This window comes from Amblyomma mixtum, chromosome 5 (genome assembly GCF_055824585.1).
Source record: "Amblyomma mixtum isolate Tamu chromosome 5, ASM5582458v1, whole genome shotgun sequence".
Classification (NCBI taxonomy): Eukaryota; Metazoa; Arthropoda; class Arachnida; order Ixodida; family Ixodidae; genus Amblyomma; species Amblyomma mixtum.
The window spans coordinates 72841432-72856274 of NC_143016.1; the positions used below are offsets into that span (position 1 = coordinate 72841432).

The 14843-nt window shown below is 52.4% G+C and overlaps 1 protein-coding gene across 3 annotated transcripts in view; it reads left to right on the forward strand.

Annotated features, from left to right (window-relative positions):
* The window catches only part of LOC149342665 (uncharacterized), a 45618-nt gene that overhangs the window by 10092 nt on the left and 20683 nt on the right, over positions 1-14843 (forward strand). For all 3 annotated transcript variants that reach the window (XM_089545132.1, XM_089545131.1, XM_089545133.1), the window contains exon 5: positions 12261-12355. In XM_089545132.1, coding sequence (XP_089401258.1) covers positions 12261-12355 — 95 coding nt within the window. The remainder of the gene's footprint in view (positions 1-12260; positions 12356-14843) is intronic.

Below are 14843 nucleotides of genomic sequence, written 5' to 3' on the forward strand. Positions count from 1 at the left end.
CATTAGGAAGATAGATATCAGTCCAGCAGTTTTTTGATCCGGAGATTCTCAACGAAAGCGTGAGATTGTTGCATCCTAGGAACCAATCATTCCCCAGCGTGAAACCTGGAAGATGCCTGCACTGTTGTTTGGCTGCTAGGCCTCTACAATCGGCTGAATGTCTTCGGATTAGGTAGTTCCCTGAGAATATACCAAGCAGCTTCACAGCCGCCGTCAGGCATATATGTCAACATTCTTGCGAGCCAGTTGCTTGTAACAACTTAAACCCATGAAATTTGATTTGAAAACTGCTTCTACGCGCTGCTCGCACTTTGACTTTTCATTTTGTTCCATTCTGCATAGCTGCAGGGCCGATTACTTGAGATTGAGGTTACCTTCTCATCATTCAAGACCGCGCGCATCTAAGTCTAATGGAACACGTAACGCGGTTCTGCTGCTTATATGACTGCAGTTGTGATAAGTGGTTTCTTATAGCGTGTTTTTATCTTCCTATACCATGCGCCTAAATTTTACTCTTGCGTCCCAGGTACGAGCACAGCCAGATGTGTTCCAGTGGCTGCCTGCAGGGCGCACCCCGTAGATGTGGGGCGCATTACCAGCTGAAGGCCGCCGGTGTCGGCGTAGCTGCGCAGTCAAAACACCACTTCCGCTCGATGTGCATGGCAGGAGTTGGCGTGCGAGTCCCAGAAAAGGGACTTGCATCGCCGAACATCGAAGCCGGAACACGTGCGCGATCTTCCGGTGGTAAAATAAAATTCGTTATGATGCACATAGTCTCTTAATGCATAGAACAAGCCACACAAACGTTATGAAGTCAATCTAGAAAATGTCCCATTTTGGACAATGTAACACATTTAAGGAACACTTGAATGTGCGTGAGTAAGTGCTTCACATATTTCGGTTTTGAGAGAGAGAGAGAAAACTTTTATTTAAAGAGAGGAAGGTTGCTCGAGCAACTTCGGTGGCACTCCTAGTCCAAGGCGCCACTGGCTTTAGCTGACTGACGGACTTGCTGAACCAACTTAAGTTGCTGATCCAGGGTCTCGCTGGTCAGGGCCACCTTCCACTGCTCATATGTCGGGTTGGATACAGTTAAGTGTTTTGGTTTCGTTGTGCATTCCCACGATATGTGGTACTCCTGTATTTATTGCGAACCATTACTGCTTAAAGTAGAGCCATGTGGAAAGCGCATGCTCATAATATGTAGATAATGATGACAATGATGATAACGGTATGCGATATTGGTATTAAGTAAAGTTTGGACAGTTTGTCGCTTAGTCGGTAATAAATGAAATATCAAGAAAAAAAAAGCTCGCAGAAATAAAATATAAAGAATATAAAACAACAAAAAGGAGGGCTGCAAGACAGGGACAGGCCACCAGGGCCGTGTTCGACAGTGCGCACGCCGTGAATACCTGACCTCAGATTTCTCTATAATCACAGACGCCTTACCGTCGATGTAATGATCGTCACCGCCTTACCGATTGTTGGCGACCATGATGTTCTGGGTTGTTTGGTGGAATAATCTGCATAAGCCATTGCAGCACATTTTGTTTGGCTTTTAGGTTGAACAGCTCGTTTATTACGTTGATGCACAGCACGATCTTTGCGCAATCTACAAGTCGTTTGGTCGTCGTTCTGGGAGCTTCGACCCTCAGCAAGATGACCTCGCCCAGATAAGGGCTTGTTCTCATTAGCAGCGTTTTCATCCTATTCTCTAGCGGACAGCGAAGGGAAGTCAAATGTCATTAGTTTTTGGCTGTTCTTACCAGGAAAACACCAGGAAAGTGACATAGAGACAAATGGTCCATCCTGAAATTGGTCCACAGCACATCTTTAAGAAAGCATTCCATATAGCACAACATTTTACCATATAACGTATACTTTTGCATATCGTTTAGTCTTGGTTTTGCAGTGCAAACGCAGGTGCATGTAAATCTAGGTAGGTGGTAGTGGTTTGAGGTCTAAGAAGAGAGGCCTTTAATGTACCACTAGTATCACTGGTAAACTTGGGTGTGCTGCGCTTAGCAAATGTGGGCAGTTTAGGCAGACTGGGATAATACACGGGCAGCAAAATAAAGAAGGAATGCTTTTGGGGCATCAGTACCCGCTGCACCACCACACGAGGAATGGTATGACGACTCCCAGTGGGTGTTCTATGAATCCACAGCAGAGAATGACCAATCACGCGCAAGTTTACATTTGTTCATTAAAGCTATCGCGTCGTACCCTTAGGGCAAAGCTAAAGTGTACCCTCAATTTTTTGCACACATCAATGAACAAGCGCAACATAATCTTTTTTTTTTGTCTGAAGGTTGTTTTCGCGTTGTTTATCTAGATTAGAGCGTAAAAGAACACTACATTCATTGCTGGTGGCAGTTTAGGTTATATAGCAATGTAGATATATTTGAAGGCTCCATACCATCGGCCGTCTTGGGTGTGCTTTGACGAGAGGCGCACTCATTACCTAGAGAGCGAAGTGCGCTCCTTGGACTCAGCGTTGCTTAAGTAGTTCGAAGGCTTTGGGGGGCTGGCCGCTATGCGCTGTTTCGATACCAGGACAACACGGCCTCCAGCCCAGAGAACCTTCCGCAGTCACTCGCTGCCAAGGGTCCGCTTCACTTTACGCGAGGAGCTTCCATCAATGCTTTGAACAGCCCTTTATCCAGTGCTTAGTCCAAAGCATGCAGGCCATACCGGCTTTCTGGCAATTTAAGAACCATAGATGGCTCTGTTATCAACCCCCTTGCAGATAATGAAATAATGTTGATGACGGCACATATCTATGGCTCAAGGGCAACGCAGCGAAATAGCGCCGTGGCAAAAGGTGTTATCAGCTGCTGAAGTTGGGGTCAGAGACGCATTTATTAAACATTTAATCCCAGATTAGTCGAGCATAAGACCAGGGGAAAGCTTGCACTCATTTTCTTACCGGGAGGTACCCGGCGGCACGTGGGATCAAACCCCAACCGCGAAAGAACAGGCTGCTAGCAATTACGCACAAAACCATCCGAAACGATATAGCCGGTGCATTTAAGAAGGAGTCATAGAAAACTGCATATCGCTTCAGAGGACTCGTTTTTGGCATTGCAAGCTGTTTGCTAAAAAAAGTCATCGGCGTGAAGTGTGTGCAGGAAGTGCTAACGATTCAAGATCGACCCAGCACTTTTGCCATCAATTTTTGTGTGCTGTCAGCGTACGAAGCGCTACAGCTAGGTAATTCACCTTTCCGTTACACACCCTAAATAGAGGCCTGGGGAAGCTCCGTACTACGCCTCGTCCATTTGGCTATGCGTCACCTTCCTCTTTGCACGAGCCACCTACGATCACACCCACACGGTGTGATCGTAGGTGGCTCCTTGGCCAGGTTCTTTCAGCTTCTGAAATTTGTCAAGCCGCACCAAAATGCTCCTTTAGGTGTTCTTATATATTCTTCTGATGCATAACCATTCGAGCCATATGCGTGAATGGAAGCTGGAAACAAATTAAGTGTTTAAAATAATTACGAATGTGATTAGTATCGTGGTGAGACGCGCACACGAACGTCATCTTCTGCGAATTATTTCCGGAAGTCTCCTTCCTCCGACGGCACAAAACGGCACTGGGGCTACCAAACTACACGCCAACGGAAAAGCTCATGGCTCTAGGAGTACAAATACCCTCAATGAGATGCGGGAAGCACAGAGAGAGAGAGAGAAAAAACTTTATTGCAACAGGAATTCGGGGCACGCCCCTGGGTCCCCGCACTACCCCACTCCACTCAAGTGTTTATGTTCCTGAGGTCCATAACACTGGCAGCCCGGCCGGTGGCGATGGTCTGCACGGCCGGGTCCTCCGAGCGCAGCAGGGTCTCCCAGTCCTCCCAGGTCTTCAGGTTCTTTAGGTCCCGCGGGTGAGGGTCCGCCGGGCAGAGAGAAAGGATGTGGAGGGAAGAAGTGAAGGGTTCTGGGCATAGGGCGCATGCCGGAGTAGGGAAGGAGGGATGATACTGGGCTAGGGTAAGGGGCGAGGGGAGAGTGTGTGTCTGTAATCTGCGCCAGAGTGTTGCGTGTCTGTTATCTATACTTCGTCTCACAAGATGTTTGCAGCACTACGGAAGGTAGAGCTCTCTCGTCCAAACAGGGCTGCAGAAACGCAGAAAATAGTCCCTCGAATATTTGAGGAGTGTATGACTTTTAATCAAAACAGTAAGCATTGCAACTAAAAACATCATTTGGACAGGTATATTTAAATGGTAGGGAGTGTTTCAATCACTGGTGAAATTACCAGACAAAGCCCGTACGGACACAGCTCTGCGGAGGCCTGCTGCGAGGTAGTGATACGTCGCCACTTTCCAACATGGCGTCGGTCGAGTTTGTTGTGTCTCCTGTGTGCTCTACACCGACAGTGCGCTGTTTCCACAAGCAGGCGAAGCAGGTGGCTTTAAATGTTCTTGCAGCGCTTCGCGTCGAGTGCGGGGGAGTTGGAGTACAAATGCGCTCATCAAGAGGACGGCAAAACTCACGCAGGTGAGCGAGCGAACGCTTTACAAGTGGACAACGGAGACGTTGAACGCGGGCCGTTTAACGTGCGTTGCCTCTCGCGCAGCACATGGGCTTGTTTCGCATTTCGCCACCATCGACACTCGGCTGCCTCGGCACGCTGGAGTAAATAAATTTATATGCACATGACACGATTACCGAAATTTACTGCGACGCGACAACAGAGGAACTGATGAGAACAGGTTGCGACAAAAAAAAAAAAAAGTGTGGCTATCCCTTTGGAACGGGCGTCCGCCTGTCCAAAAACAAACCAAAAAAAGAATAAAAAGACATCAAGCGCCACCTGCTATAGGTAGAAAGAAGCCACCTGGACATCAGGTGGATCGAACCACAGGCGCGTAGGAAGACACTAATGTAGTGCGCGCCATCCTGATTGGACGAGAGAGCTGTACCTTTCGTAGTGCTGCAAACAGCTTGTGAGACGGAGTGCAGGGAGGGGTGGGGCGGAGGGTAGAGCCGGCGTGAGGCTCTGTATACCTGGTCAGCTCACTGAATGAGTGCATGCGCTCCTTCGTGAATCCCGCATCCGAGGCCACCTGAGCCCTGTTTAAAGAACCTCGGGCTAAAAGGTTGGCGGCCTCGTTTCCGGGATTCCCGGAGTGCGCAGGCACCCATATCAGCTCCACTTGGCGGGGCGGGGGTGCATCGGGCGAGTCCAGTCTGCCAAAAGCAGGGACATGGATTCGGCCTCGAGCAAAATTTAGAATCGCAGTTTTTGAATCACTGAAAATGTACCGGGCTTCCGTGCGGGTGATTGCGAGTGCAATGGCGGCTTCCTCTGCAGCCTCTGGGGAGGTGTCGGGAGGGAGAGGTAGTACAATGGCTCTCACAACTCAATAGGCTCGCACTCACAAAACCCGGCAGAGAACAGCTCGAAAAGATCCATATTAATCTGCCCTATAAGATAGACCAAACGTAAGATGTACCACGCGATGGGAGAAGACTCATGAAGGGATCTTGAGGTAAACTGGTTTCTGAGGAAACGAAATGGCGCAGTATCAAATGTCTCACATATCTCTGCGGGCACCTGAACCGCGCCGTAAGGGAAGGGAGGAAGGTGACAGTGAAAGAAGAAAAAGAGAAAGAGGTGCCGTAGTGGAGGTCTCCGGGATAATTTCGACCACCCGGGGTATCTTTAACGCGCACTGACATCGCACAGCACACGGGCGCCTCTGCGTTTCGACTCCATCAAAACGCGGCCACCGTGGTCGGGTTCGAACTCGGGTACTACGGTTCGGTAGACAGGCGCGTTAGCACTGAGCCACTGCGGCGAATCTTGAGGTATCTCGTGTTTCAGCCAGCGTCTTCGCTACGGCGGACGCGGTTGTTGCGACGCGCGTCTCTTCCTTCACTCTTTCCTCTTATAACTCTCTATCTGCACGAGGCAGCGGTGGTGGCTCGGCTGGAGCCAGTCGGCAGGCCCGTGCCCTTTCCTTTTCATCCTTCTCTCAGTCGCAACAACAACAACAACAACAACAACTCATCAACGTGTACCCCATTCCGCGGAATATGCATCCCGCATATAACATCGAATGGAAAAAAGTAAGAGGGGAAGCCCTGCAGAAGACATGGGACGAGCAACCTGACACCCTTTACATTGGGCGCCGTAAGGGAGAGTATAAAGAAGGAGAGAGGAAAGAAAGGAAGAATACAATAAGCGTTTTGCGTCTCGTAAATACTGCCGCTCACCGCAAACACTTATGACCTTGAAGAAGGGCTGTCCCCAAAGGGGTACACGGCCTTGTATGACTAGGGTGTCTAGTATAACTGTTAAAATGATGGCGATGTCAAAGGATTTAGGTTTGGTTTGATTTATGGGGTGCAACGTCCCAAAGTGACTAAAGCTATGACAGACGCCTTAGTAATCGAGAAATTCTAGAGGCCCGTGTACTGTGCGATGTCAGTGCACGTTAAAGAACCCCAGGTGGTCGAAATTTCCGGAGCCCTCCACTACGGCGTCTCTCATAGCCTTAGTCGCTTTGGGACGTTAAACCCCATAAACCAAACCAACCAGACGCCTTAGTGGAGGGCTCCGGAAATTTCGACCACCTGGCGTTCCTTACGATTGGTGAAAGGCTTCGGCACCATTGCGCTTCAGCCGCTTCTTCAGTTTGCGTAATAAAGCTTTACTTTTATTTCGACGGGACATGCATGCTTTCGTAAATACGCTAACATTTTGGTGGGCCGAGATTTCACACTGAGCACTATTTGCGATAGTTTCAGAACGAAGGTGCTGCTTTGCTTTACTATGCTTCGAAAGAGATGAGAAAATTACTCGCAACCAACAAAACACCTCTTCCCTACTCCAATGTCGCCACCTGCAGACGCTAAGGAAAGGCCTTCCCTGCGCGGATTTCATGCATAACCATTGGTACCTCTTCCAGAATTCCAGACAATGGCCACCACCCAGAAAGACGACAAGCTTCAATTTGCAATTAAATTCATCATTGATTCTGCATTTTTCACTTTTAGTCAATCGCCATTGTTTCCGCAAGTTCAGTATCTCCAACTTCCCCAAGAACGCAACTGTGCGCATTTCCCGGCTTCAAGATTTCCTACTTCGCAAAAATTAAGCGCCATTCTTCCACTCTCCAGATCGCAATCCCCAACATAACTGCCACGTCCTTCGTCCTGCACGTATCTAGAAATGCACGTATCTAGAAAGGTGTGGCGTCCCCCACCCACGAGAGGACACTCCGACATGCACCCCAGCCTGCATACTATGTGGAGGCGCCCACATGACAGGCACTAGAGGATGCAAAGGCAGGGGACGCCGCTCACCACCCGCCTCATTGCAACAGCACATCTCCCGCACACCGGACCGAGACGCGGACCGCACCGACGTGCGTCGGTCCAGCAAGTCGCGTTCATCATCTCGCCGCCGCCAAGACCAACAGGCTCGTCAACTTTCCTGGGCGGACAGAGTGGCCGGCAGAGTCAACAATGCCAGCAAGCCCCCGGCCCCTCCGCCCACACAGGTGGATCCCCGTGACCGGGAGCTCCAGGCCCTGCGAGACGAGGTGAGTCGTCTTACCTCTCTTATCCAGACCCCCACCTCCGTCCTTCCACAGCTTACACCAACCGTCCCTCCCGCCCAGCACACTCCACTACCTCAAACAACAACAGAAAACGTGGAAGAGTCCGTCTCCCAATCCCCACCCTCACCCCCACCCAAGAAAAAACGAACAACAGAGCCCACACCCGTTACCCAGACCGACCTGACATCCCTCGAGGCCCGCCTGGATGCTAAACTCGCTGAGATGGACGCGCGTCTAGAGGCAAAATTCAATCACCTCATCGACCACCTCTCCCAGCGGTTCGAGCAACAAATTGAAGCGGCATTTACGCGCATGGTGCACACCCTAGAGATGAGCCTTGCACAGTACGACGCCCGCCTCCAAACAATAGAGCAGGCCCTTCCCTCGCTACACCTCAATCCGCCGCATCAATCCAGCCCACCTACCCCACAGAACTCCCCAACCAACCCACTTGCCCTCACCCCACCAAAGCTCCAGTATGGCGGGCTCCCTCCTAATTCCTTATCAATTCTTCAGTGGAACTGCCGCCGCTTCCGGGGCAAGCGCGCACCCCTCCAACTCCTCCTCCCCACACTTCCCACGCCCCACATCCTTCTCCTTCAGGACACACATAGCCCTGCCACACTTCCTAGCTACACATCTGTTCACTCGGACGCCACGAATACACCCAGGGCGTCCACACTCATACATCGCTCCATTACACACCAAACCAATTACATCACCTCCGAGACGCCCTGCGTAATTACAGAAATCATACAAGATACACACTCACTACCATCGATGTTTGTCGCCAATATATACCACCCACCATCTCACCCGATGGCTTCATTGGAAACGCTACTGCGAGATCTCCACCGTCTTGCAGGCAAGCATCCATTGATTATCGGAGGAGACTTCAACAGTCAGCATACTGACTGGGGCTACCGCACCACCACTGGACGAGGCCGGCGTCTCTGGTCCTTGGTACAAGAGCTCCGCCTCACAATACACAACAACTTTAACACCCCCACGAGGATTGGTAACAGTGTCAGCGCGGACACCAGCCCGGATTTGACACTGAGCCGCAACCTTGTTGGTATTACGTGGGCCACAACGCGTCATACATTAGGAAGCGATCATTACATCCTCTCCGTTGCAGTACCGTACAAGCAAAGACAGGCCCGTCACCTAACACACAAAATCACCAACTGGGATGCTGTACGCTCCGCACGGGCGGCCCTCCCTGACGCTTCCATTATAGACATCGACCAGTGGGTGGCATCACTCATGAACGATGTCTCCACACACACGCGAACCCTTGTCACAACAACAGATACGCCCACCCTCGACACTCGCCTGGCCCACCTTTGGGAGGCCCACCATAGCATCCTAGAGCGCTGGAAGGGACAAAAGCTCAATCGGACCCTTAAAAAGCGGCTGGCCGCGCTGCAAACACAAATTACTGAGCACGCTGAGGAGCTCTGCCGATCAAACTGGGGTCAGATTTGCGACAGTTTGACTGGCAATCTGTCCTCCAAACGTAGCTGGCAACTCCTCCGTCACCTAATTGACCCCACGCAATCCAAAACAGCCACACAACACCACGTCACACGCCTTATACACAAGACCGGCCTTTCTCCTGACGCACTCATTAATATACTTAGAAACACACATACAACTCCCGGTACCTCAAACCCCCTGCCCCCCTATACAGGCGCCCCGAATGCCAACCTCGACGCAGAGATCACGGAGACAGAAGTCAGAGCGGCCCTCCTGACTCTCCGTTCTAACTCCACCCCAGGAGTTGACCGGATCTCTAATGCCATGCTCCGCAATTTGGACGATCAATCGATCGCCCAGCTCACGGAGTACTTCAACAAATGCTGGCAGGAGGGCACTCTTCCCCAATCATGGCGTCATGCCAAAATCATATTCATACCAAAGCCCCACAAACCACTTACACCCTCAAATCTCCGTCCCATTTCACTAACCTCATGCCTAGGCAAGCTTTTCGAACACGTCGCACTCGCTCGACTCACCCAACACATGGCGGAGCAAGACCTCTACCCGCACAGCATGGTGGGCTTCCGTCCCCATCTGTCAGCACAGGACGCCATGCTCCAACTCACGCAGGACATTTTCGACCCCCTCATTCCGGGTCACACAAAAGCTGTCTTAGCCTTGGATCTCTCCAAGGCCTTTGATCGCCTGGACCATCAAGCGATCATGGCGGCTCTCTCCCCCTTGAACATAGGTGAACGTATGTACACCTATATTCAAACATTCCTTACTAACCGCACGGCCGAAATTCACTTCGGTCCCCACATCTCCCCCCCATACACCATTAGTGGGGTCGGAACCCCCCAGGGGTCCGTCCTCTCCCCTTTCCTCTTCAATGTCACTCTCATTCCCCTTGCCCACAAGCTACAAACCATCCCTCACCTTCGGCATACACTCTATGCCGATGATATCACGCTATGGACCACCCATGGCAGTGATGGAGACATAGAGAACACCCTACAGTCCGCGGCTATCCTCACCCAAACGCATGCGCGGAGTATCGGACTCTCCTGCTCACCGGAGAAGTCGGAGCTCCTCATAATCCGCCCCACAACACGAAACTGTCCCACAGCCCCCATCACCGTGACACTGGAAAACCGGCCCATCCCGGAGGTAAACACTCTCCGGGTACTTGGCCTCCACATCCAGAACAACGGGAAAAACACACTCACCATACAGAAACTCAAGCAGACAACTGTGTCGATATCACACCTAATCCGCCGCGTTTCTGCACACCACCGGGGCATGAAGGAGCATGACCTATGTCGTCTCATTCATGCCTTCGTCCTCAGCCGCTTTATCTTCACGCTCCCCTACCTGAAACTCCAGGCTAGGGAAATCTCCACCCTGGATGCCATGATTCGAACAGCATTTAAGACAGCATTACACCTACCCCAAAATACCTCAACCGAAAAACTCTTTCAACTAGGCCTGCACAATACGATAGGGGAGCTTATTGAGGCCCACCGACAGACACAATACATACGTCTCGCGAGAACCACCACCGGGAGACACATCCTACACACCCTCGGTATACGCCTACCAGTTACCGATCCCACACAGCTCCAGGTACCCCGCCTCATTCACCGCGATTTATTTATTAAACCTCCCCCCAAAAACATGCATCCCACCTACCACGAACCCCGCCGCAGAGCTCGCGCACGGGCACTCCACAAATACTATGGCACGGAACCGTATGCCGTTTGGGTGGATGCCGCATGCACGGGCGAGGACGCGGTTGTCGCCATCACGAACCCCTCCCTCCAACCCATTGCCACACTTCACATAACCCCTACTGCCACTTCGGAGGAGGCCGAAGAGGCCGCCATTGCCCTGGCCATCACCCGCACGGAGGCGCGATATATACTGTCAGATTCCAAAACTGCCATACTAAATTTTGCTCGCGGGAGAGTTCACGTCCCTGCATTTCGCATACTGGACTCCCTCGCCGCGCATCCGCCCCGCCATGTGGAGCTGATATGGGTGCCTGCCCACTCCGGGAATCCCGGAAACGAGGCCGCCAACGCTTTAGCCCGAGCTTCTCTCAACCGGGCACCGGCGGCCTCCGACCTGGGGTTCTCGCGGGAGCGCATGCACTCATTCAGTGAAATGACGCAGGCCTACAAAGCCGAGCGTCGGCTCTACCCCCCACCTCATCCTTCCCTCGACAATTACCATCAGACACTTTGGAGGCGGCTCCAAACACGCACTTTGCCCTCCCCTTATATACGCTCGCGATATCACCCAGTCCACACGAACCCTTCCTGTACCCTCTGCCACCACCCCAAAGCCACCCTCGACCATATTCTTTTCCTCTGCCCGGCGGATCCTCCCCCGCGGGGCCTGGAGCACCTTACCTCATGGGAGGCTTGGGAGACCCTACTGCGCTCCGAGGACCCGGCCAAGCAAGCCATCGCCACCGGCCGGGCTGCCAGCGTCATGAGCCTCCGGGACATGAACGTTTGAGTGCAGTGGGGCCGTGCGGGGGCCCAAGGACCGACGTGTCCAAAACTCCCTTGTTATAAATAAAGTTTTCATCATCATCATCATCTGCTTTCCCAGCTCCCGCTCCATTGGTTTCGCAGCTTGAAGCGCCACTAAGGTGTCCACTGCTGGGTACGAGGGACGACGGTGACGGCGACGCCGCGAAACGCAGAATCGGGCTCCAAAGGGCTGCGCTCTGGTTTGTTTTGGTTTATGGGGGTTAACGTCCCAAAGCGACTATGGCTATGAGAGACGCCGTAGTGGAGGGCTCCGGAAATTTCGACCACCTGGGGCGCTTTAACATGCACGTATACATCGCACAGTACACGGGCCTCTAGAATTTCTCCTTCAAAGAAATTCAACCGCCGCGCTCAAAAACAATGGTGAGATTATCATCACCATCGTCAACTCAGTTGATGATGATGATTTCCGTCCTTGTTATTCACGCCGATTCGAACACGAGCTGCTTGAGCAGCGCATTCGTCACACGCGCCTTGCGCGTTCCACATGCGGGAGCGCCTTCTGAATGCTGCCGCCAGCTACGAGGCTACCTCCTTCAGGTGAGAATAGCTCCTCATTAACAGCACTTGTTCCCACTTGGTAGCTCTTTTCCTTGTCGAAATGATGTTGTTTAGCTCAACTTTATATAATTTTGCAGCCAGAAGAGACAAGAGGACCTTAGGTGTCCCGGCTGATCTGGATCTAGGCTTGCCTGTGCATTCATTTCCTGTAGAAGATACGGTGCAGACTGAGGTAAGTCAGTGACCACCTATTCTGGTGGTCACAGACTCAACATTAACTCTTTTAGGTGGAATTAAGCTTTGTCCATATCGACCACAACTTCCTTATCTCTGGTCACTTCCATGGAAATCGGAGGCTAGTTTTCTGTAAAGGATGAAGTACAAATATCTTTCCGAGGTGCGCAAGAAATTGTTAGGGGATTTTTAGCTGTGGTGCGTTGACAGTGGTGCGTCGACAGCGGAGCGCTGCACGTGCCAGCCCAGCGTTGCGCGTGTGCGAATGGTGATTGCAAGGGGACGACGGCGAAAAGCGTGGCGAGCACGATAAGCGGTGAGCTGACTTGTGAATGAACCGAGGGGTGAAGGGCGACAGCGCAGCGGAGGCCGGAGATTGAAGCGTGGAGGTGGCAGGAGATGGACTGTGGGCCCATGCTGCCGAGAAGACCCCTTTGGTAGCCTGCATTAAGCCTGCGGCGTTTCGTGACGCCGTCGACGGGTCATGGCTATGGGTCTCCCGCTACTGCCTAATTCCCAGGGCTGTTGGTAACATTCCTACTACTCCTACTATAATACTACACTCCTACTACACCCTGTAACCCCCCCCCCCCCCCCCCCCCCCCGCTTCCTCTAACGCAACGCCAGCGACGCGTCGCAGGTCACCCATCCGCGTCCGCCCTGTCTGCAAAGCATCCCCGCTTCGCATGGGACGCTCAAGAACTGGTGGTCTCATTCCTTTAACCTGTAGTGTCGTGATCGTGTTCAGTGTTGAGTGTGTTGAAGTGAAAGCTTCACTACGCTAGGTAAATCCAGTTTCGCCGTCGCCGGAAGTTTGACCTTGAAATAACCTTCATAACCAAAGCCCATGCCAGGTAGAAACCTCAGTCGTGCTTTAAGCTACGTGGCGTGTCGGTAGCGACAGATGCGCGTTGCATGCGTTGGCATGACAACGTTGTGGGAGAAACGCGGCCCTGGAGCCATAGGCCCTCGGCGTTCATTGTGCTCGTTGGCGTTGGCTTTGACAACGTTTTGCACTCCGATGCGCATAACTGGCTCTGGGTCAGTGGACGCCTGAATGGGGCTTTTAGGTACGCACTGGGTGGCGAGAGAAAGATGTGGGCTGCATGTGTTAGCGCTGGCAAAGCTGTGGAAGACACGCTGCACTGCAGCACTAGGCCGCAGCGTTCATTGGGCGAGAAAACAGTCGTGATCAACCATGGGGGGCGTATTGTTGCCCGAAACGCCATACTATCCGCTCTCTCATCAGATTCGAGTGAACCGCATCCGATTTTTTTTTAGTTTTGTTGTGTCCCCTTATTGCTTTTGTGTGTGTGCGCCCCCTCCTAACGACCACTCGCATTCCCCTCCTAACGACAGTTCGCATCCTCCTCCTAACGACCACTCAATCCTCCTCCTAACGACACTTGCCCCTCGTCGCACGCTGTCACCAGATGCCCCCCCACGGTGCGCCCCCGCACCCTCCTCCTGTTCTGGGAAGCCACTCCCTGCCGTGGACGCTTCTCGGCTCCCTCCTTTCTTCGGGCGGCCAGTTCGGCTCCTACCTCGGTCGACGCTGGTCGCACCCTCATCGGCTTTAAATAAACGAAGTCTTAAAGTACCGTGTGCGTCTTTCGCTGCATTCAACACAGCGACCGGACACGACAGTGGCGACGAGAAAGTGGATTCGACCCGCGCTACGCAACGCTATTGACAAGCCATGGCTACGCGAGTGTTTCCCAATCAGATACCAGAGTTCAACGGCTCATCGTGGTCATCGTGGGTTGGACGCCTTCAGTTCTACTTTGAAGCTAACAACATCACAGACCCAGCCTTGAAGAGGGCCAACCTGCTGACGCTGTGCGGGGAGCAGACCTACGATACTGTCTGCGCCCTTATTCAGCCAAGCACACCAGCGGCAGTGTCTTACGACGACATCGTAAAAGCGCTGCAAAAGCACTACGACCCAAGGCCATCCGAGGTCTACAGCCGGGCTCGCTTCCAACGACGAGATCAACTGGGAGGAGAAACTGTGAGCGCCTACATAGCCGCGCTCAAGAAGCTCGCTGCCGACTGCAATTTTGGAACGCTGTCGACAACAGCTACCGGGCAGGAGGGAGACGCAGCTTCTTCTGCTAACACCACCATGCTTCCCTTGGACGTGATGTTACGCGACAGATTTGTGTGCGGACTGAGTGACGAGTCACTGCAGCAGCGCCTGTTCGCTGAGAAGGACCTCACATTCAGCAAAGCTTACGACATCGCCGTTCGAGCGGAGAGCGCCGGTCACCAGCAGAGAGGGATTCGCCGGAACACCGAGCCGGTACACCAGACAAGCAACCAGGTGCGCAAGCCTTCTGTTGTTGTAAAATCGGTCAAAAAGGCACAACGCTGCTGGCGGTGTGACGACCAACACAACCCCCAGGGATGTCGATTCCAGTCAGCCACGTGTAATTTTTGCCACAAGCGAGGGCATATCGAAAGAGCATGCATTACGAAACGGAGAC